Genomic DNA, 22,947 nt, shown 5'->3' on the forward strand with positions numbered 1-22,947 from the left:
GACTCTTCTTTAATTTTTTTTTTTTGGATTAAAAAAAAAAAAAAAAAAAAAAACACAAAAGAACATCACAACGCGTAACGTTGTGGAAGAATGATGGAAACGAGAGAGACTGTTAGATGTTTATCTTTCTTCACCTGTTTAATTCGTTCATCAATCTTCTCTCACCTTTTTTGTTTTCTTCTTTTCTTATTATTATTGCTATTATTTGCTCTTCCTAATTCTTATTATTCTTTTGGTTATTATTATTTATCAACCCTTATTCTTTCCCCAAATCTCACCGCACATCTCCGTTGGTTGTATTTCTTCGCTATCAAGTTCGACTCTAACAAGGAGAAATTCACATTCCTAAAACAATTCTACGGATTTCGACCCTTTTCTTTTTATTCTCGCTTTCTTTCTACCCTTCTTTTCCAAACCCTAGTTTCCTGTTTTTGTTCTTCTTTCTATCTCGATTGTTAGCGTTTGATCGATTCTCTGCTTGTACCAATGGAGGCCGCTTCAGATGAAGGAGACAAGAAGAAGCCTCCCGAAGGAGGGGAGATCAAGTCGAAACGCAAAATGAAGACGGCATCTCAATTGGAACTTCTCGAGAAGACCTATGCCGGTTTGTTGAATTTTTTTATTTATTTCCTGATTTTTGGTATTTTTGCCTGGCTTTGGTTAATGGGTATTGATGGATTTTTTTTTTTGGGTTTGAATTTGGTGATTAACAGTGGAGACATATCCCTCGGAGACTTTGAGGGCGGAGCTATCGGCGAAGCTGGGACTGACGGATCGGCAGTTACAGATGTGGTTTTGTCACCGGAGGTTGAAGGATAGGAAGGCTCCGCCGGCAAAGCGGCAGAGGAGGGATGCGCCGGATGAAATGATGATGGTTGAACCGGGGAATGAGCCTGGGTCTGGGTCCGGGTCTGGGTCGAGTCCGTTTGGACAGGCTGAGACTCGCAAGGGGGTTGTTGCCCGACCATCACCACCTCCACCTCCTTCCCACAGGGTGAATGCTGCTGATATACCCATGATTAAGAGGTACTACGAGCATCCACAGTCAATAATGGAGCTGAGAGCCATTGCTGCTGTAGAGGCACAGTTGGGAGAACCATTGAGGGAAGACGGTCCGATCCTTGGGATGGAGTTTGATCCCTTACCACCTGATGCGTTTGGTGCTCCCCTTGGTAATTCTTCTTCTTTTGTTTTACTTTCTCAAGATGGTAGTTTCCACCGTTCTCTTTTCCGGTATTGGCGACGATACTAGTGTTATCTTATGAAGAGTGTGACTGTGTTACCATTGATAATAAATGAAGTATGCTACTTTCTTGCATATTTGATTTCTGTATTCTCAACTGCTTACTGTTCCTGCTTATGTCATGTTGATTTGCTGCATGTTTGATTTCTCACGCTAGTGGGAAAGTGGTAACTTAGACACTACAATTTTCAAATGGTTCGACTATCAATGAAAGCAATGGTACACTGCAATTTCTTTCTGATTGAACTATTAAAGGAATGCTGATCGTAAAACAAATAATAAAGGGAAACAATGCACAAAAACAAATAATAAAGGGAAACAATGTACAATTACGATAATCATTGTTGTTGTTTTTGTTGCAGTAACTATTTATGTTTTCCTCTATTTGTGTAATACAAGAAGGGTTTATTAATATTGGTGATATGCATTCTTTTGTTTTATGTCATCGAGTTGACAGTTTCTACCATTCTCTCTTTAGGGGCTGCAAGGATACTAGTTTCATCATATGGAGTTGGAATGTGTTTCATTGACAGAATGGACTTTACTTGCGTGTTTGATTTCTATATTCTCAAGTGTCCACTATTCCTCCTATCATCATCATCATAATCATTGCTTTATCCCAACTAAATGGGGTCGGCCAAATGGATCCTTGCTCTCCAATCAGCTCTATTCGAGTCATACATGATACAAGGCTTAAGCTAAGCATGTCTTTCCTCACTTCTCCTATAGTAACTTTCGGCCTTCACCTGGCTCTTTTGGTTCCCTCAATATGAATCAAGTCGCTCCTCCATACTAGGGCATCTGGAGGCCTCTGTTGAACATACCATACCACCTCAAACGATTCTCTTTAATTTTTTCCATTGATCATAGCTACTCCTAACCTAGCTCTTATGTGGTCATTCCTTATTTTATACTTCATAGTTTTTCCACACATCCATCTCAACATCCTCATCACCGCTACGCATAGTTTATTTAACAGCTCAGTATTCCCCTCCATACAACATAGCTGGTTGAATGACAATCCTATAAAATTTTCCTTTAAGCTTTAAAAGAATACGTCGATTGCACAACATTTCAGACATACCGCTCTACTTCATCCACCCTATTTTAATACTCTGGGCAACATCGTTGTCTATGTTACCCTCCTTATTTGCGATTGACCCCAAATATAAAAAATAATCATTTTGCAGGATTTCCCTCTCACCAATATTCACTATCTCATTATCCAACCTAGTGTTGCTAAAGTTTCACGCCATATATTCCGTCTTAGTGCTACTTATCTTCAGAGCTTTTAATTCCAAGGTTGATATCTATAGTTCCACTTTGTCATCAATCCCTCCTTTGGTCTCATCCACCAAAACAATATCATCCGCATCAAGGTACCTCATCTTGAATGTATCTGGTTCAATCATCCACGATAAGCACAAACAAATAAAGGCTTAAAGCTGATCATTGATGGAACCCAATTGTAATTGGGAATTCACTACCTTGCCCCCCCTTAGTTCTTACACTTGTCATAGCACCATCATACATATCTTTAATTGTATCCATATATTTACTTGAAACACTTTTCTTCTTTAGTACTTGCCAGATTAACTCTCTAGGGACTTTGTCTTCAGCTTTTTTCTAGGTCAATAAAGACCATATGGACTCTATCATAAGCTTTGAAGGTTCAGTCCTTTTATTAAAAAAAAAATAAAGAACTTTTGAAGGATTCTCGGGGTCTTATGGTGGTAACAATGTGGGGTGGTTGGTCTTTTCTCTTTTGATCGTATTCATGGAATTTTGAGACTACAATACTCTTGGTATTTGTGATAATTTAGAGGATGTTTTTATTAGAAAGTTGGGCTGATTGTAATTTTATAGGGGGTTCTCTCCTTAAGCGGTACATAATGCTCAGAATAGTGTCCTGTCAAAGTTTGCTGTTTTTGCTTTTACAGTTGAATATAGATATTTTACCTTTCTAGGGAAAAAAATCTAGAAAAGGAACAATGTTACACTAACCAATTTTTTTGTCTGGTTCAACAATAGAAGGAAATGATGTACTACTACTCCCACCATTTGTTGTTGCCGCTATTATTAATCCCCCCTCCTTTTCCGAATGTGGAAAGTCTTTAATTCTATATAAGATGGATCTTTCATTGGGGAGGGGGTTTCGACTTTCCGGTTAGCAGCTATGTTTGGTGCATAGAGGATTCCACCTATATGTTCCAGAAAATCGGGCGATGAAAGGTATTACTTTCTTATATATATATATTTTCAGTAGAGAGTTCATGCCAATCCTAGATTGGATTTTCTTTTTTCTAATCTTCTTTTTTTTTGGGGGGGGGGGGTGTGGTGGGGGGTTGGGATCGGGGACGGAGAGAGGAGGGTTGAATATGATGAACTAAAAGATTTGAAAATGCACATGGTAACTGGTTGATTTGCTTTTAGGGAAACATAAGATGTCTATTTGTTGACGAGTTAGAAAAGAATATTTAGGCTTTGTGTTTGAAGAGGCCATCCGGTCAGAGTGTCAACTGTCCACAGTCCCTAGGTTGGATCATGTTGCTGCATAATCCGATTGTTTGGTTTGCTGATCATGGTTCTAGAGATTGGAATCGGCTCCGGAATCAGTCACCTCCAATTCTTATCCAATTCCAATCCGAGTAGGCAAGAATCTGTTGGAATTGTCTTAAGGATCAGCCAGAATTGGCCAAAAAGCCCTAATATCCTCAATCTGAATCGGCTGTAATCGGGATCGGTCTTGGCTGATTCTGATCTGAGTTGGCAAGTTCTGCCCATCTGATCCTGATTTCTCAAACCTTGTTTCGGATAATTGTGCCTGAACAATCTGATGCCCTATTTGTTTTAGGGAATTATTTAGTTTTTTTTTTAAATGAGAAAAAATGTTGTTGAGGCTTGCTTGTACTTTGTTCACTAAAAGTCTCTATATGCATTGAAACTTGGTCCTATTGTGAGTGGACCAAGTTATTTTGTTTCTTACTCTTTTGATTATCTGGATCCCTCTCCTACCGAGGTGGAGAACCTTGTGTATGTGGAAATGCTTGTATATTGTTGTGAAATGGTGCTTAAGGAATGTTGCAGCTCTTGAAAATGTCACTAGGGGTGGTGGCATGCTTTATAAAATGAATGGGAAGTTCTAAAGAAGTTTCTTTGTTTGAAATCAGTCTGGTTAAATTCTTTGTTTGAAATCAGTCTGGTTAAAAACATGAAGGCCAGAAAATAAGGTTTATATCTTCGCTTCATTCTTGTTGCATGTTCTACTCATTAATCTTCTTCTGCTTGGCTGTTCCTTGAAATTGATGATTAGATATGAGTTTTCTAATCCTTCCAAAGTTCTTTCATCTTGGAGCTAATTGTGAATTTGTGATACACTCTTGGGAATCAATATTTTGATCTTCATCTTTGTTTCTTTGTTATTATAATTTGAGCCATATTTTGTTATGTACATCTGGTGTTTGGTTAATCAATCAGGATTTGAGGATTTGGGATCGGCTTGGTGGAATCGGCTGATTCCGATCTGAATTGGACAAGACCTATCCCGATTCCGGTTGATTCAGATCGGGGTTTGAGGGGGGGGGGGGTTGGCTAATTCATGCCGATCCTTGGCTGATTCGGACTGATTCTTGCTGAATTGGATCAAAATTGGCAACGAAAGATTCTGGTGCCAGTTTCTATCACACAAAAACAAAAATCTTTCTTGAGAGTGGCAAGAGAATGAACAGGGAGCTGAGATAAGTGGAGATTATTCATTTTTTTGTTTGATATTATAAGGAATGGGGGGAGGGGAGGTACTGACCTTTGTAAAAAACATGAATTGCTAATTTGCTATATACTGGCAAAGAGGTTCTAGTGTGATGTGTTTACCTGTGCATTGCTTAAATTTGTTACATATGCTGTTGTCCTCTGACTATGGTGAATCTTACTTAAATTCTGTTGCTTATACATTACTATTGGACAGTTTGTCAGTACACTTCAAAAGGAAGTAGAATAAAAAATTACTACATATGAGAAATGTTAAAGTAACTTAAAAAGGGTATCTGTCAGTAAATCATTCTTATATCTTGCTTCAGTTGCATTGAATTTTGTTCGACTATTGAAGCATGATTTAGATGCACATATACACGTCTTCTTTAATGACTGGTAAGTTTGTTTTGTTATTTGCCTTGGAATCGAACTACTATTAGCATAGTTATCAAGGCGTCACCATGGGCGTCCAGGCTTATTGGTGTTGCCTTGATTTTAGACCCTCTCCAACGCCATGGTCGCCTTGCCGCCTTGGTAACTATGACTATTAGTACTCATTCGTAAGTAAGAGAGAAAAGGAATTTGGAATGATCAGTTGTTCTTCTAGTTGTTTGGAATTTGAATGGTCTGAACTGTTCAAAGCAGATTTTCCAGCTAACTTAATTAATATTTTGTGGATCAGCAACGATGGGTCAGCCAAAGCAAGCTGCACGGCCTTATGATGGCAAAGTATACGAAAGACATGATGCTAAGTCAATCAAAGTTCGTTATCTAACTTATTCTTTCGTGTCCTTTTTCGTTCTTAATATGTGTGGAAATTGTTTATTATCATCTGATTGATCAGCAAAAACAAAGTTCAAATTTTGTAGGTTTTGTCAGCATATTAGCACAACATTCTGCTTCTTCCTGTAGCAAAACATATCTTTTGGGAAAGAAATTGTAAAACTATGACTTTCACCATGTACCATGAAATGAAATTGCCTAACTGTACGAATGACTGCCCCTGACATCTACATTGTCAGCCATTTTTCTTTTCTGGTGTATATGTTGTCTGATGACTGCTAGAGAGATAGGCAGAGTGTTCCAAATTTGGATTTGATGAACAGTTTACGTTTAACAGTAAGAAAGATAACTGTAGGTTTTCTGAATAGGTTTATTTATAATCGAAACAATACGAAATATATGCACTTCCCAGTTCCCATTAATGGAAAGGAGAATCTGCATTTGAGGACTCTCACACAAGTGATAATCCATTGACTATATTGTGAGGATAATTAGTATAGATGTTCAGCATAGTTGTCAAGGCGACCCAAGGTGGTGGAGGGGTTCCTAAGCACTTAGGCGACTAAGGCGCGGCAGGCGCCCACCTAGGCGATCAAGTCACCCAAGTGTTATTTTACAATATATACCTTATATTATCAAAAATCATCATTAAGCCACATCAATCATAAAAAATTGACATTAAGTCACATCAAGTCTGGTATTCTGCTTCATCTCTGTGGATGAGATTACAAAGATTTCCTGGTTCTTCTCTCAAAACTTTTTAGAATCTTATCTGTTTATTGTTACTTAACGTAAGCCAGATTAGCACGTCCTATGTTATTAGAACACTTTTTTTTTGGATGAATAAATAATTCAGTTATTAGTACGCTTTATTTCTGCATAATCCAAGGAACATTACCATTTACTTATATTTCTTCTGCAGACATCACCACTCCTGCCCAGTATGGAACATTGTTTCGTACCTGGTTCATCTAGTGGGAAAAGAAAGCTGACAGCTGGAAATGTTCGTGTGGTTCATCCTCAAGCTGCTGCAAGGGCTCTCCAGGAATATCAATTCCTTCCTGAGCAGCCCAGTGCTAGATCTGATGCATACGATAGAGTTAATTCATCTCATTTCTATGACTCACCTGATGGTCCTAGTGCCAGGGCTTCATCATTTCCTGCCACAGGGCAATATCTACATGGAAATGAACAGTTGTCAACAAGTTACAGTTTCCAAGGTCATGTGTCAGGTGTTGATCTTTTATCTCAACAAGGCAGGCAGGGACACATATATCCTTCTGCTTCAGGAGAGTACGATGGTGTTCCACATAAGAACTCTTTTGCTAACGTTGGGATGGATGCTCAGTTTGGTGCTCATCCGATGCATGGACTAGAAAATTCATTTGTACCATCTGACCGGCGTGTTTCCCATGATGAAGATGTTTCTCGGATGGAGAGAAAACGCAAGGTATTCTAAATCAAAGTCATCTTTCTGATCCAATATTAAGTTTCATACATTTGTTTTAAACTTTTAACTCATGCAGAATGAGGAGGCAAGAATTGCTAGGGAAGTTGAAGCCCATGAGAAACGGATACGGAAAGAACTGGAGAAGCAAGATTTGTTGAGGCGGAAGGTAGTACCCTTAGTACTGTTAAATTTTGTGTTCTTCATAGTTCATCATTTGTAAACTTATACCTTGGGTCCTGTTATCTTAAGAGAGAAGAACAAATGAAGAAAGAAATGGAGAGGCATGACCGGGAAAGACGAAAGGAAGAAGAGAGGTTGATGCGTGAAAAGCAGAAAGAGGAGGAGAGATTCCTCCGGGAGCAAAAGCGTGAAAATGAGCGTAGGGAAAAGTTTTTGCAGAAAGAAACCTTGAGGGTAAGTTGGTAACTCCTGTAAATTAGTAGTCTGAGATTATTTTTTATTTTTAAATAAATCCTGGGATCAGTTATTGAAGTCTATCTTCTTAAATCAGGCTGAGAAGATGAGGCAGAAAGAGGAAATTCGTAGAGAAAAGGAGGCTGCAAGACTGAAAGCTGCTAATGAGCGAGCTACTGCTCGCAGAATTGCTAAAGAATCCATGGAGCTTATTGAGGATGAACGCTTGGAACTTATGGAAGTTGCTGCTTCATCCAAGGCACTGCCCTCAATCATTTCCCTTGATGGTGATACATTGCAAAACCTTGATTCATTCAGAGGTAGATCTTGCAATCTCACTAGGAAGTTCTGAATTACATGGCTCTAATATTCTGAACTATAAAAACAATGTGCTTTAATGTCTGGAGCAGACTAAATAATGTTCAATTATCATCCCCTTCTGAGTACCAAAAATCTATTATTTTTTTGTTTGAGCTAGACCTTAGGTTTTTAAAATATGTCTCATTCACATCTGTATCCCAAGCCATGCAAGTCAGCAGGTCTATAGTCTTAGACTCTTAGTAGCCTCTTCTAATTTTTTTTTAATTATTCTCATCTTCATTGCCCTTTTACATCGTTGTTGCATCACCCTAAAATCTACATCTTTCTACTAGTATTATGATATGACTTTACCAGAGAGAAGTTTCCATTGTAGGATTGCAGTTTTACAGCTAAAAAGAAAAAAAGTCACCCATATCAATTGAAGTTTTCATCATTCAAGAATCCCTTATTAAATTTTAAAGTCTTTCTATAGTTTTGTTGAACATTGGGTGGGGTGGGTCAAAACTTATATCTGCTTTCTAGTCACCTAGGTCATGTGTCTCTTTTCGCAGTGGTTACACTGGGTTCTCATTTGAGATTGCATGTACTGTTTGGGAAAAGTGTTCTTTAGAATATGTAAGGGCGTAGGCATAGTTTTCAAGGTGCCAAGCCGCCAAGGTGAGCTAAGGCACTGGCCAGGGTCTCAAGGGGCGAGACCTAATTTGGTCAAGGCGTGCATAAGACAGGTTTAGTGTAGGACCTTTCAGCTTTTACTATATTTCTTGTTTACTAATATCCTGATCAAGTTATATTGATGTTTAATCTACTTAGTGGTAGACATGAGGGTATTCACCAATCCATTGTTGTCACGGTGTCTAGGCGACCCAATGCATTGGAGGGGGCCTGGATGTCAAGGCAACATCAACAAGGCGCCTATGCGCAATGAAGGCAAGGCCTTGGTATTACACCTAGACAAGGCCTTGGCGACCAAGGCAAGGGCCAAGTTGTAGAAAAACTAGGCGAGTGTAGGCATTGCCTATTCTGAAGGGCCTTGAGACTTATGCTACCTATGTGAGGGCTTGACAACCATGGGCAGGAGGGGTGAAGGGGGGAATGGGTCCCCAATAAAGCAAGGATCCTATTATGGTGTTCCCTGAAACACGAGGGGACAAAGAGCAGAACCAGCACGCCAGTCATGTCGGCATGGGGTGCATAAGGGAAGAGTAAAGAGAGGCAAACAGAGCAAGTGACGGGGTAGAGCGATTAGGCAAGAGCCAGAAGCAATAACTGCGCGTTCACATCTTCTTAACCCGAAATGGCTGAGGAGAGGAAAGGCTCCTTTTTTAGGGTACTTCTGGGAACAGATCCAGTCGAGACGCCAGTGAGCTAACGGCCCATCATGCGGGCCTCCCACTGGGGGCCCACTATTTCAAAAGCAGGGAGAACCTGCCAGCTCTTGGTTCGAGTGGCATTTCACTCCTAACCACAACTCACCGCTGATTCTTCAACATCAGTCGGTTCGGACCTCCACTTAGTCAATGTACAGATTTGCTGGAGATTCAAAACCTTTCTTCTTTTTAAAAGAAAAAAAAAATAGTTCAAAAACTAATTCCAATGGATTTCAGACTTATTCTTCGGAGTAGATGTTCCAGAAGATTTTTGGACATGTGCACGTGGAGAACTAACGGAAATGCTGAAAGTGAGTTATATGCACATGGGGAGAGGATCCCGATTTAAAAAAAAAAAAAAAAGAGCCTAACTAAAATGGTTCAGACAATTCCCCCCGCTCCGCCGAATGAAGCCAACCAAAGGTAAGGAGTTTAATGTGGATTTTTGTCCCATTCCTCCATCATAAATGGATTGGCAGGGGTACGGGGTATTTTCATTCCCGAAATGGGGACTGATGGTCTTATATCCGAGCATGTTTTCATTAGCATGCGCTCGTCCCAAATAAAGTTATATCTCAGTATATTTGCCCGAAACTGAGATCCTTGATTTTGCTAATTAAATCTTATAATTCAATTACAGATAACTCAGTTCTTTACAATCTGTCAAAAGAAAACAAAGTAAATTCTGTATTGTCTCTATATTCATTCTATGCTCAAGGATGATTATATTAATTTTGTTGATAAATTTCCTGCCTGATGATTTGAATGGTTTTCTGCATTGTTATGGGTTCCATTTAGTTGGAAGTTCATCTTTGGCAACAGATTCATTCACCTACATCTGCATTTTTGTTTTTGGGTAGATCCTTGAAGTTATTTATCTTTCTGATGTAATGCTTTAACATAAGTTCTGTTCTTTAGATTTGTTGAGTACATTCCCTCCCAAGTCTGTGCAATTAAAAAGACCTTTTGCTATTCAACCTTGGACCGACTCGGAGGAAAATTTGGGGAATCTTTTCATGGTACCTCCCTCTCCCTCTCTCTCTCTCTCTCTCTCTCTCTCTCTCTCTCTCACACACACACACACACACACACACAAACTCACACACACACATATTTTCTTATGGAATTAATTGGACACTCGGAAAGAATCAAGTGCATCTCCATTATTTTTTCCCCGATGGGGGTGCATCTCAATCATTTGAACCCTATGTTTAGTTTTCTTGTTTTCCTTGTGATGTGGTTTACTCGTAGTTGTCAAAGTGCTAGGCGACTCAAGGCGTTGGAAGGCCTTCCTAAGCACTTAGGTGATAAGGCAGCTGCTAGGTGACCTAAGTGTGCATGAACGATTTTAAAACATGGATACAGTTTCGTTCGCAATTCTCACACCCAAAGGGACATAAACCATGTGGCAGGGTTCATGGACGCAACTGTCCACCCTCAAGTAACCTTTGGTATACTGTAAGTCTGTAACGTAAGGACAAACAAGTTCACCAAGAATATATATATATATATATATTGGATAAATATCACCCACCAGCTGTACTCTATTTTCTCTTTTCATTCCTTATCCATTTGTTTATAATTTTCACCATTATATTAAAGCCAAGTAATTTAGGTAAAACAACCAACTGACCAAGGAAGCAAGTAGTAGGGAAGGGTTCCGACTTTGGTTCCTTCGTCCCACGATGAAATCTTCTCCATGCATCACACTGTATATAAATATTCTACACAAACTAATGTAAGACTAGATTTGGGTTAACCTAGCCCCAAATAAACCCCCACAAATCCAAAATAGAAACAAGAGGCAGAATTAGAAACTTTGTGAAATCAACCAAACCAGCCAAAGGAATTCTCCCAGCTTTGGATTGAATGATGCTTGTATAGGATGGAAACACTGGTGAAAGTTTCAATTGATTCTGATGGTTGAGCTGGAAGATATGACAGCAACTACCAAAATAGAAATTAATTCTCTGCCGGCCAAACTAGCCACCAATTTGGGCTCTAACTTGGACCAAGTGTAGGATCTATAGAGAGAAGGCTCTGCTGCAAGTTTGGTGAATTTATTATGGGTAGAACTGTAGAAGTGAAGTTATGGGGGTGGAATGAATAATAGAAGGTTATGGAGAATAGGGCAATTAGCCAACAGGAGCAGCAGCAGGCTTCTGATGGGGGGTTATAGAGTTATGAAATTAGAAGGTTGCAGCAACAACTCAACTTGCAGGAGCAGCAGCAGGCTTCAGTCGATGGCAGCAACAGTCTTGGAGTGACTGGGGGTTGATTGCAGCCCTTGAATGAGTCTTCACAGTAGTGGAATTGCTCAATAGAGAACAACAGCAACACAGAATTCGATTGGAGGTGGAGAGAATGGAGAAGAGGAATAGAAAGTAGGGGATAGGTGGATTAGGCTCTCTCAGCCAGGCTCCTTCAGCTCTTCAAGTCACACTCAAACTTGATTATGGGAATCATAGCTTGCTTCAAGCAATATTTTCATTCAACTGTAAAATCTTGGGGGGCTTCTAAAAGTCATTACAAATATATAGAGGGCTATGCTTGCACCTCAAGTTAAAAGAAAATAGAAACTTAACATAATAGACTTGCAACATGAAAATAAAAACTACTTTAAATAACTAGGACTGAAAGAAAATAGCAACAAAATAAAATATTCTCTCCAAAAGGTGCATCCGAAATCTTCATGTGGTCTCCACCAAAGATGCCATTCGGCAAGCACTTGCAATTCAAATTTTGTCAGTTGAAATTGACATTTATACCCTTCACTTAAAGACTTGAAGTAACTAATAATTAAAGACTGATCTGCCCCACGATTCTTCTAGGAATATTCTCTCCAAGACAAATCAAGGGGCTGTGACACTGTTTTGGCTTCCTCTTGTTCGTGTTTTCGCCTCCTCTTCTTCATGTTTTGATCTACATCACAAACCCAATCAAAACATTAGAAAAGGAATTTAATCATATAATAATAAAAAAATAGCAAGGTGTTCAATACAATAAGGCGGTAGAACGCCTAGGTTTCAAAAAAAAAAAAAGGCCTTTTCGCCTAGGCGACGCTTTGACAAATATGAGTATACTTGTTCCATTTTAGCTAATATGCCTACCTCATTCCTGCATGATTGTCATTTATTTCTTGTATTTCTGGTATGCTGTGGCCTCCATTGGGGAGGGAAGTTGGATCTGATTCAAAAACCTGTGTTTGCTACCCTTACCCATTGAAATGGGTTAATGCACATGCCCTTTCCACTTCTCAAAGACACAGTTTTTTTGCAAATATATTTGAAGAATCAATTTGTTATTATATAGTATATTTAGCCTGACATAGTCTGGATCTTTTGGCTATCTGATTCTGCAGGGAAATAAAAGATCTTAGGTGAATCTGTTGTGTATTTGATTATGCATGTAATATTTATTTGTCATTTCATTATTGAGTTTCTAAACCGGATCCAGATTCATGGCTATTCTATGAGACTCTGGGTTGTTTATCGAAAAATCGGACATTGGGTTTCAATTGAACGCATGCTATTATTTATGATTCTTTCGAGTTCTGAGGTCTGATTGGTTTGGTTTTTACAGGTTTGGAAGTTTTTAATCAATTTTACTGATGTTCTTGAGCTTTGGCCTTTTACTCTTGATGAGTTCATTCAAGCTTTTCATGATTATGTAAGTTCTACATGAATTCTTGGTTTAGTTGGATTCATACTCTTATGTTACATAGGCGTTGCTGCAGTCCATTCTTGGTATTAATGGATTTAGTACCTTCGAATTCTTCAGGATCCAAGACTGTTGGGGGAAATACATGTTGCTCTTCTAAGATGCATAATAAAAGATATTGAAGATGTTGCAAGGACACCCTCTATGGGACTAGGAGCAAATCAAACTAGTGCTACGAATCTTGGAGGTGGGCATCCACAGATTGTTGAAGGGGTAAGGTCCATTCTTAGCTGCTTTCTGCATTTTAACTCATAGTTTTTGTTTTTGCCCCGAGCCTACTTATTGTGTAGTTTCTATTTCAGGCATATGCATGGGGCTTCGATATACGTAGTTGGCAGCGCCACTTGAATCCACTGACTTGGCCTGAAATACTCCGTCAGTTTGCATTGTCTGCTGGGTTTGGGCCACAACTGAAGAAAAGGAGTATCGGAAAGGCATATTTTAGAGATGATAATGAGGTACAGTCATTTCATTGAATATTACATGTTCAACTTTCTCTTTTCTCTATGACAATGTACGTTGTATTTGAACTTCTGACAACAGTATCTGGTCAAAACTCAAGTGAACTTGATTACTTAAACTTTGTCTTTTCTTCTTAGAAGTGCCTAAACTAGTGTTATGTTGCCAGAACAAATAGTGGAATTGAATATAATGAATAAGCAGTTTGGTTTTATTATGAGTAATAAGGAATTAAATTATTTTTTCATTATGCCCCTTGATTTCAATGGGTACATAAAACAGAGTTAATAGGATTATTAAATTGCCACCTTGCTGATGCAATAGCATTATTGTAGGTGGACTGATGTGATAGGATCTGGAACCCAGGCCCAAGTGGAACCAACAAGGGTTGGTAGGGATTTATATCTATATTTAGGGTAGTTATGTAAACTTTTATTGGGGTAGATTATGTAGGAGAAGAGTCCTATTTGTTTTGAGCTTCTATTTCAGTTTTAGGTAACACAGTCTTAGTATTAGATTAGGAGTCTTTATTTCCTTTTCTTTTATATAGTTGCATGTAATCATCGATCAGAGATTATTGGAAGGAATGATTGTTTGAGTGATTGTTGTTGCTGTGATAGTTCAAGACCAGTAAAGTCCAGTGGTTCCTTTTTCTCTCACAGGTTGGATTCTCCTCTCTTAATTGTTCTTTCTTCTAGTATCTTCCCATCTCAGGTGCATTTCTTCTGCTTTTATTTTATCCATCCTTTCCTTCATGTATTAATTTAATTTCTAGCACCTGTTTTAGACTACCTATCAGTCCCTCACATTGTGGGATTGATTTCCCTGAGTTCTCCTTTCCTTCCTGTTTTGGGTATTGGTTCTGTTCCCTAGGGTGACCTAAGTTCTAAAGTTTCAATCCAAACTAATCTCCCTGCTAAGAAAAACAAGTCAGAACTCAAACCCAGTTCTTCTTCTACCGCTAGGTTCTAATTTCAGAGTTAAATCAGTCGTTTGAGAGTTGATCTCTGGAAGTACTTTTTGATGGAATTAACAGGTTTTGGTGTTGCAATATAAAAAGCGCGTCCCAGTGCATGTGGCTCGTGCTACTGCAGGGTCTGGGAGGGGCAAATGTACGCAGCCTTACCCCCTACTTCGCAGGAGAGGCTGTTTCCAAGTTTTAAACCCGCAACCAACAGGTTGAACAAGCTTGCAAGTTGCAACTGTAATAGCTTCAGGATCCATCATCGTTTATTGTTTGGGAGAGCTTTCTCTACTGGAATAGCTTCAGGTTACCACCTCCTTTACTCCCCATTGAATTGCCCTTCGATAGTATAAGAAGGCCTTGTTATTAAATTACACATATGCCCTTCTTAAGTTGTTGATTCTTTTCTCTTTTTTACTTTAAATACTGGAAAGACCCCTATCTTTCAATGTTAATTCTCCTTTAACCCTTTATTACTATTCTCCATTTTTTCAAATGTCTTGAACTTCCAATTAATTACAAGATTGCCAGTACCTTTTATTGTTGAACCGTTTAGTACTTTTATAGGCCCATAGCGACTTATAATCAGGGCTTGGAACCTGTGGTTGCATCACTTTCTTTCACCAATCAAATGGTGAGGGATGGATCTAATAATAGTGGATGATTATTTCTACCTTCTGTCCTTTAAAAGATTTCTTAAGCAAACCATCTGACATGATCCTTCTACAAAGTACTGAGTATAGTACACCAAAACAGGTAAAAAAAAAGGTTTCCTTTCTATAATGGATTATGTTAATGTTCTTATTCAATTTTTAAACTTAAAATCTCTGTTGGGATAAGACAAGTCGTTTGAGTGGAAACTCAAATAGTAGCAGGAAAGGACAACAGGAACCGACTGTAAACAAATTAGAAGGTGCTCATAGTTTTACCTAATTGTAGGAGCTGTCTGGGAGCTATCTTGAGATTCAAAAGCATGAATGTAGCTGTATGTTGAAGTCGTGCACTAATATATCATCGATCTATCTTTCAATTTTTACTGATGTACTTATTATGGAATTGATTTTTACTAGAGTTTCTTATGCTGCATGTTTCGCTCTTGGTGTTGAAAATCTGGAAAGTACTCTTGTAGAGTCCAGGTTACATGTTTGGAGCCTCAATAATTTAGATGGTGGCTGTGGCAGATTGAACTTTTACATTAGGCTGCAGTTGATCTGAAGGCTTTTGTCCAGTTCTGTATTTTTTGGAAGTTTTGTTGTTGGAAGATTTTCATTTAGCTATTGTGTTGTTGCATTTGTAGGCTTTAGTGTTCTAATGATCCCTGTAGTCATGTCTTCTTTTACTGTTGTTTTGGGCTGTTGTGCAAGTATATTTGGAAAATAAAAGTAAAGGTTGTTTTTGAAGCTTACTTACTGTGTCTTTTCTCTATGTTCTGAAAGGATGGGTGTCTCCAAATGTGCAGGGTCACGATGGCGAAAATATAGTTTCTACTTTACGTAACGGTGCGGCTGCTGAAAATGCAGTTGCTATAATGCAAGAGAAGGGTTTCTCACATCCACGTAGATCAAGGCATCGTTTGACACCAGGAACGGTTAAATTTGCAGCATTTCATGTTCTTTCTCTTGAGGGAAGCAAGGGCCTCACAATATTAGAAGCTGCAGATAAGATTCAGGTAATTTTTCAATTTTCATTGTAATATATCTATCTACATTTGCTTTATTTGATCCTTTTCGCTGATTTAATTTGTCTTTTATGGAAGAAATCTGGACTTCGTGATCTTACAACAAGCAAGACACCTGAGGCGTCTATTGCTGCTGCATTGTCAAGGGATACAAAGCTTTTTGAGAGAACAGCTCCTTCTACTTATTGCGTACGGGCTGCTTTTAGGAAGGACCCTGCTGATGCTGAGGTTATACTATCTGCTGCCCGTGAAAAAATACAGATATTTCAAAGTGGGTATTCAGATTCTGAAGATGCTGAGAAGGATGGGGATGAAGCAGATGATGTTGAAAGAGATGAAGATTCTGAATGTGATGCTGCTGAGGATCCTGAAGTTGATGATGTAGGAACTTCTTCAAATCTAAATAAAGAGACTCCGTGCTCAAATGAAGCAAAAGCTTCTAAAACTTCCCCCGGAAATGAAAAGGGGATTTTCAGCTACGAGGTTGGAGAAACACCAGAAAGTGGCTTTGCAAATTCTGAGAAAGGCTTCTCTTCATTTCTTCCCGTGAAATCCAAAGAAATGAATGGTTCAGGTGCTACCATTGAGCAGTCTATTGATGTTACTGGAAACTTCAGTGAGGCGGTTATTCTTGATCAAGAGGAGACGGAGATTGATGAAAGCAATTCTGGTGAACCATGGGTTGAAGGATTGACAGAAGGGGAATACTCTGATCTCAGTGTTGGTGAGCGTCTAAATGCGCTTGTTGCCCTAATTGGTGTGGCTATTGAAGGAAATTCAATTCGTCTTATTCTTGAGGTAACCCTTTATGTGGTACTCAAATAAATTTAAGGTATTGCTTTTGGTTTTCACTTTCTGTAATCTGAGAAGCAAATAAATTTTTTGCAGGAACGTTTGGAGGCAGCAAATTCTCTTAAGAAGCAAATGTGGGCAGAGGCACAACTTGATAAAAGGCGTATGAAAGAAGAATACATGACAAAGTTACAGTATTCGTCTTTCACAGGGATCAGAGCAGAACCACATGCTACTAATTCTGCAGCAGAAGGAAGCCAAAGTCCATTGCCTGGGGTTGAGAGCAAGAATAGTGAGGCTTCTCTGAACCCTGCAGTCAAGTCAGAACCACTTCTTGATCCACAAAATGTTCATAATTATCTTAATGATGTCCTTGGTGAAAGGACCATGGTAGGGCAAGAGTTCCCTGCAGGTCCTGATAATTTCCCGCATCAGCAACATGGTTATGCCACAGAGAAGTCACGCTTTCAGTTAAAAGCTTCTATTGCTCATAAAGCAGAAGAGATGTTTGTATACAGATCCTTGCCTCTTGGTCAAGATCGCAGGCGTAACCGATACTGGCTGTTTGTTACATCTGCTTCTAGAAATGATCCAGGTTCTGGCAGGATATTCTTTGAATCTCATGATGGCTGCTGGAGGCTTATTGATTCAGAAGAGGTACGTATCTCTTATATAGTGTCATTGCCTCTCTATTGCCCAGCATAGAGCGGGAGCCCTGAACCCCCAAATCATGGGGCTTATTTCTCTTATAGTTAAAACTGAAAGGGAAGAAGTTCTATATTTTACCCTGAAGCCAGAAGGGGCTTATGAATTACAATTGAGCTCTTAGCTGCTGACAATTGCTAACAATTTATATTGTTAAACCAATTAAAGGTACTATCTCACAGTAAACTATTATCATCTTAGTGAACTCAATATTCCTGTTTCTCCAGGGTATTGGATATACATTCCTGTATCCTAATCTTGAGGGATCTCTTGTGGATCCAACTCCTCGACATATTCCTGCACTCAAACCCCTCCGTATCATACCCATCTAACATAATTCTGCAGAGCAGCTTACTTTAGATGCATCACTTTTGTATTATGTTGGTTGAGCCCTTATCTGCTGTATTCATTGTCTGATCATCTTCTTCCTTTTTTTTGTTTATCATTCATTCTTTGTTCTTCATTCAATTCATTTTATGTGCAGGCATTTGATGCTCTTTTGGGATCTTTGGATACACGTGGGATTAGGGAATCCCATCTGCATTCTATGTTGCAAAAGATTGAGACATCCTTCAGGGAAACTGTTAGAAAAAACCTGTGTAAGACCAGCATCATGGACCCAAAGGGGGTAACTCTCAGAACTGAATCTGCTGAAATGACTTCCATTCAAGATTGTGCAGCTGATGGGACTGATAGCCCTAGCAGTATGGTGTGCGGAGCTAATGCTGATACACTGGAGCAGGCATCATCTTTCAAAATTGAGCTTGGGAGGAATGATGCTGAGAGAGTTAATGCCTATAAGAGATATCTAGATTTCGAAAAGTGGACTTGGAAGGAATGCTTTAATCCCTATGTATTATGTGCTATGAAATATGGGAAGAAAAGATGCTCAGAGCTGCTTGGCATTTGTGATGTCTGCCATGATACCTACTCTTCCGTAGATGATCACTGTTCTTGTTGTCATGCTACTTTCAGCACCCTTGATGACTACAGTTTTTCTGAACATGTGGCTCAATGTGAAGAGAGACGAAAAGTGGACCCTAGCTGGACTTTCCATGGTTCAGATGCTTTGTTTCCCATGAGGTTCAGATTGCTCAAAGCAATACTTGCGATACTTGAGGTCAGGAGCATAATGCTTTTAGAGAGTTCTTTTTGACTTAGTAATGTTAAACGGCCAGTGTTGTATTATATCATATGGTCTAAAATGTCTTTGTCGGATTCTAGCTGTTGCTGAATGTTTAGTCTGACAATGATTTGTCATTCGATTTATAGGTTTCTATTCCATCTGAAGCCCTTCAACCTTTCTGGACTGACACATATCGAAAATCTTGGGGTTTGAAGTTGCAGACTTCATCATCAGCAGAGGAAATTCTTCAGGTTACCCTTTCCTTATGTGCTATTCACCCCTCCCCTTTCTTAGCATGCATCTTGGTCAGATCACTCTTCTTTATCTTACTAGTTTAGTTATTTTCTTTTCCACTTAAATTCAACTGAGGAAATTAGATACCAGTTTTACCCTGCCTAGGAAAACTGGAGTTTGTATTCCAACAATGCTGTATTATGTGTTAAATTGTTGCTTAGCGTGTCTTGCTGATCAAAGGATTACACCCTTCTCTCTCTCTCTCTCCCCCCCAACCCCCCCCCCCCCAAAAAAAAATGTCTTGGTTTCTTGTTTGGTACTTTTTGGTTTAATGCCTTCAACATTCCTTGTTACCTTTGTGTGTTAAAGTGGAAAAGGTGTGCATTGACTGAATAATTCCTGACAGTGAATCAATTCCTTCCTGGCAGTTTTGTGCTTTAAGAGTACCTGTGGAATATTTCTTTCGGTGTCTGTGAGCCTTTGGACCTTGGCTAGCTTAATGGAAAATTAAAATTCATATATATATATATATATACATACATGTATGTGTACACAATTTTATGCTCTGGGTCTCTCTTAACTTTCTCAGTTAATTTCAATTTGGTGGTTTCACGCTCTTGTTTTGTACTTCTTTTATGTTTTTATTTTATAGGATATTATCTACAGGGTCCTTTTTTCCCCCCTCTAAATACAGAGTTGCATTTTTAGCTTTGTTTTTGCTTAGAGCAACCATATTGGCCTTAAAAGGGAGAGAGAGAGAGAGAGGGGGGGGGGGGGAGGGGGGAGGTTGCAAGTGAGGTTATTCTTATTATTTGGAGAGAATGACTGTAGGTACTTTTTTGTGCATGTGTTTTCTATACAGACACTGACATTGTTGGAGAGTTGCATTAAACGAGACTGCCTGTCTTCAAATTTTGAGACAACCAAGGAATTATTAGCTTCTTGCACATCTGCAGAGTGTGCTGTGGCTGATTTCTTGCCTTTTCCTGGATCTATTGCGGTAGTTCCATGGGTACCACAAACAACTGCTGCTGTGGCACTAAGGCTAATGGAAATTGATTCGTCCGTCTCTTACATTATGAACCAGAAAGCAGAGTCTCAGAAAGACAAGGAAGCTGGAGAATTCATTGTGAGTTTCTTATGTAGATTTTAAATTTGATGACTGGTAAGAAGATATCTAATTGTACAGAAATGGGAAGGACCTGTTTTCTGGGAAGGAGCACCCTACATTAAAGTGGAAGGTCCTTCGCAGAAGTTGTGCATGGGAGTAATAAAATGTTTATCGTTATATTAATGTGTATATAGTGCGGACATAATTTTGCAGCTTTTTCGAACCCTTAATGCCTGGCTTTTGCCTGTGAGCAACAGCTAGTATGTGTGCTTACTGCTGGTCAGTGCTGGATGAATTTTCTGTTGCAACTTGCAAATGACCTAAAAACTGCATAATGTTTGCTTATGTACATTATGACCCTCCCCAGACCCCACAGTGGCGGGAGTCTCGTGCACTGGGTGCGCCCTTAACTGTTTATTTGAACTCTTACCAACTGGTTGCATTGTGGTTTTCCTGGCACTTTATTCAAACAGAAACTCCCATCAAGATATGCTGTTGTCAAAAATATCCAAGAAGTTGAACCTGCAGAAGCTGCAGAGCCAGCTGAATATCTACAAGAAGAGAGGTGGGATGATCCTTCTAGTGCATGTATGAGCTCTGGACGTGGACGTGGAGGCCGTGGGCGGGGACGTGGTCGGAGCCGAAGTGGAAGGTTGCAGAGAGGTGGCAGCTCCAGATTCGAATCTGCCAAAGAAAATGCTGGGAGTAGTGAAAAGACAGTTAGAGGATTAAGAAGGAAGAGCCGAACAAGGGGACGGGGGCGTAAGCGTGGTCGTCGTACAGTCAGAAGTAGGCCAAGAGCGGAGAAGAGGGTGATTGAGAAGCAGACACCATTAATTCAGTTTGATGAAACATGTAGCCCCAGAAACAACAGTGATGGACAAACGTCCAGAAGCTCTGGAGGCGATGAATGGGATGTTGAAGAAACTAGGACAATCAAGGTAGAGGGGGCAGAAAACAGTAACAATGTAGAGGCATCAGAATCCGATGACAATGCTCAGGTGTCTGGGGATGAGTATGATGAGCAGGGGCAATACTATGGCAACTTATTCCATGGAAAGTCTGAGGTCCTAATGGAGGAGAGTGAAGAGGATTTCAATGGGGACAATGGTGATGGTGATGGTGATGGTGATGGTTATGGTAATGGTGATGTTGATGATGAAGATGGAGATAGTGACGAGGAGGGCGATGGTGATGCTGATGGAGATGGTGACGAAGGGGATGGAGATGGAGATGAAGATGAAGAGGTTGATGGGGATGAAGAGGGTGAGATGGATGGGGATAGAGAGGAAAATGGAGACGAGGACCAGGAGCAGCATGTGGATGAAGATGAAGACACCGGGTCGACATCGTCATATTACAGCGAGTAAGGATAGTCTTGTAAGTATATTATTGTTGAGATAAAATATAGGTGCCTCCAGAGACGGGTGGTCATAATTAGCTTGCATTCTTTTATTTAAAAAGTTAATGTCCTGTAGTTTTTTTTTTTGAATATTAGTTAATTTCCTGTAGTTGAAGTTTAAGAACTTTGTATACCGTTTTCAATCAGAGGAAAATATGGAAAAAGAAAGAAATGAAATCAGGCATACTACCCCCTACTACCATTCTTCATACTAAGCAATATTTTTGTCTTGAAAAAAGAAAGCATGTGCAGTCCTTGTGCAGATTCTTCTATACCCCTCTCACATAATAAATAATGGGGCTCATACTAACCTTCATTTAATTTTTTTCTTACAGCATCTGCAGTTCGTCTTCTTCTCACTGAAAACTATGTTTGGAAGCCAAGAAAAGTAAATGAAAAAATCCAATAAATTTTGAATTTAAGGAAGGGAGATAAGACACATAAATCAATCGTTATGTTATTATAGTTATTGTCTCAGTATGTTTTTTTTCTTTCTTTTCTTGGATTCTAAACATAACCCCAAGTGAACCAAATAGGCTAACCAACAAGTTCTGGAAACTAGAAGAGTTGAAAAAGGGATGGTCGAAGAAAATAATCCTTAAACCTCGAAGAGGTATTAAGTGCTTCAAATAAGGAGAAAATTTTCCTTCATCCTCTGCCAAAGAAACATGCGAATTATTACCCCTTCTGCTTTGACACCCATTCAACTGCAATGATAGTCATGGGAGGAGGAATGAATTCCTCCTTTATCATGGCTTGAAGAGAACTTGGTGAACAAATAATCTTAGGCCCCGGAGATGTAAGAACCCTAATTGGCATGCGTGCATCTAGGTCTATTTCCTGATAAAAGATGTGCAGAGACCAAGTTCGAAGGTTATCTATATCAGAAGAATATGCTAATCAACATAAGATGATGTTATTCTATGCTTCGATAATTGCATAACTCTGATCCTGAGTAACACTAAGGCTGTGATTGGTATGCATTCTTAGAATTCATTCCAGGTCCATTTTGCCTTATCAATTTGGTATACATTCTCAGACCATGCATTCCAAATCGGTTTTGCATTCTCGGACCATGCATTCCAGGTCGATTTTGCATTCTCGGTCTGAGAATGCAAAACTGACCTGGAATGTATTCCAAGAATGCATATCAAACACAGCCTAACTTTTCCATTCAGTAAATGAATTAAAGTCTGATCCTGTAGTGAGGAAAACCAACTTTTCCCTTCATATTTCAAACGGTTTAGGCTGCATTAGCACTAGGAGAAGATTTTTCTTCACCCACGGTGAAGAAGAAAACACGTAACACACACAAATGTAGGGTCATTATTCCTCTTTCACTAGTTGGAGATCCGAAGTGCCCTTTACTGTTCCTTGTCACACACTCAAGACCAATGTCAATGTTACTCTTCTTCGTTTTATCTTCAA

The 22,947-nt window shown here is 39.3% G+C and overlaps 1 protein-coding gene across 5 annotated transcripts; it reads left to right on the forward strand.

Moving 5' to 3' along the window:
- Nucleotides 1-395: 395 nt before the first annotated feature.
- Nucleotides 396-21,677, forward strand: LOC122653017 (homeobox-DDT domain protein RLT2-like). 5 transcript variants are annotated; one of them, XM_043846931.1, is made up of 20 exons: nt 396-604; nt 714-1,172; nt 5,676-5,755; nt 6,699-7,226; nt 7,303-7,392; nt 7,476-7,640; nt 7,738-7,960; nt 10,247-10,347; nt 12,911-12,997; nt 13,109-13,261; nt 13,351-13,506; nt 15,931-16,140; nt 16,228-16,947; nt 17,038-17,283; nt 17,338-17,598; nt 18,131-18,766; nt 18,919-19,023; nt 19,869-20,135; nt 20,591-21,245; nt 21,282-21,677. In XM_043846931.1, the coding sequence occupies exons 1-20, from the start codon at nt 487-489 to the stop codon at nt 21,485-21,487; spliced, it is 5,466 nt and encodes a 1,821-aa protein (XP_043702866.1). In that variant the 5' UTR covers nt 396-486; the 3' UTR covers nt 21,488-21,677. The 5 variants fall into 5 exon arrangements, with proteins under 5 accessions (XP_043702866.1, XP_043702863.1, XP_043702865.1 ...); XM_043846928.1 differs by having other exon boundaries at nt 17,038-17,598; XM_043846930.1 differs by having other exon boundaries at nt 17,038-17,598; nt 20,591-21,239; nt 21,324-21,677.
- Nucleotides 21,678-22,947: the final 1,270 nt, after the last annotated feature.

The sequence above is a fragment of the Telopea speciosissima genome, chromosome 2, assembly GCF_018873765.1.
Source record: "Telopea speciosissima isolate NSW1024214 ecotype Mountain lineage chromosome 2, Tspe_v1, whole genome shotgun sequence".
Lineage (NCBI taxonomy): Eukaryota > Viridiplantae > Streptophyta > Magnoliopsida > Proteales > Proteaceae > Telopea > Telopea speciosissima.

What these genes read in the sequence shown, in the direction of transcription:
- LOC122653017 (XM_043846927.1), top strand. Translation starts at nt 487, where the DNA reads ATGGAGGCCGCTTCAGATGAAGGAGACAAGAAGAAGCCTCCCGAAGGA. An exon ending in TTCAAGCTTTTCATGATTAT is followed by an intron (nt 12,998 to 13,108) that starts GTAAGTTCTACA and finishes CGAATTCTTCAG; the next exon opens with GATCCAAGACTGTTGGGGGA. An exon ending in ATTTTAGAGATGATAATGAG is followed by an intron (nt 13,507 to 15,930) that starts GTACAGTCATTT and finishes CCAAATGTGCAG; the next exon opens with GGTCACGATGGCGAAAATAT.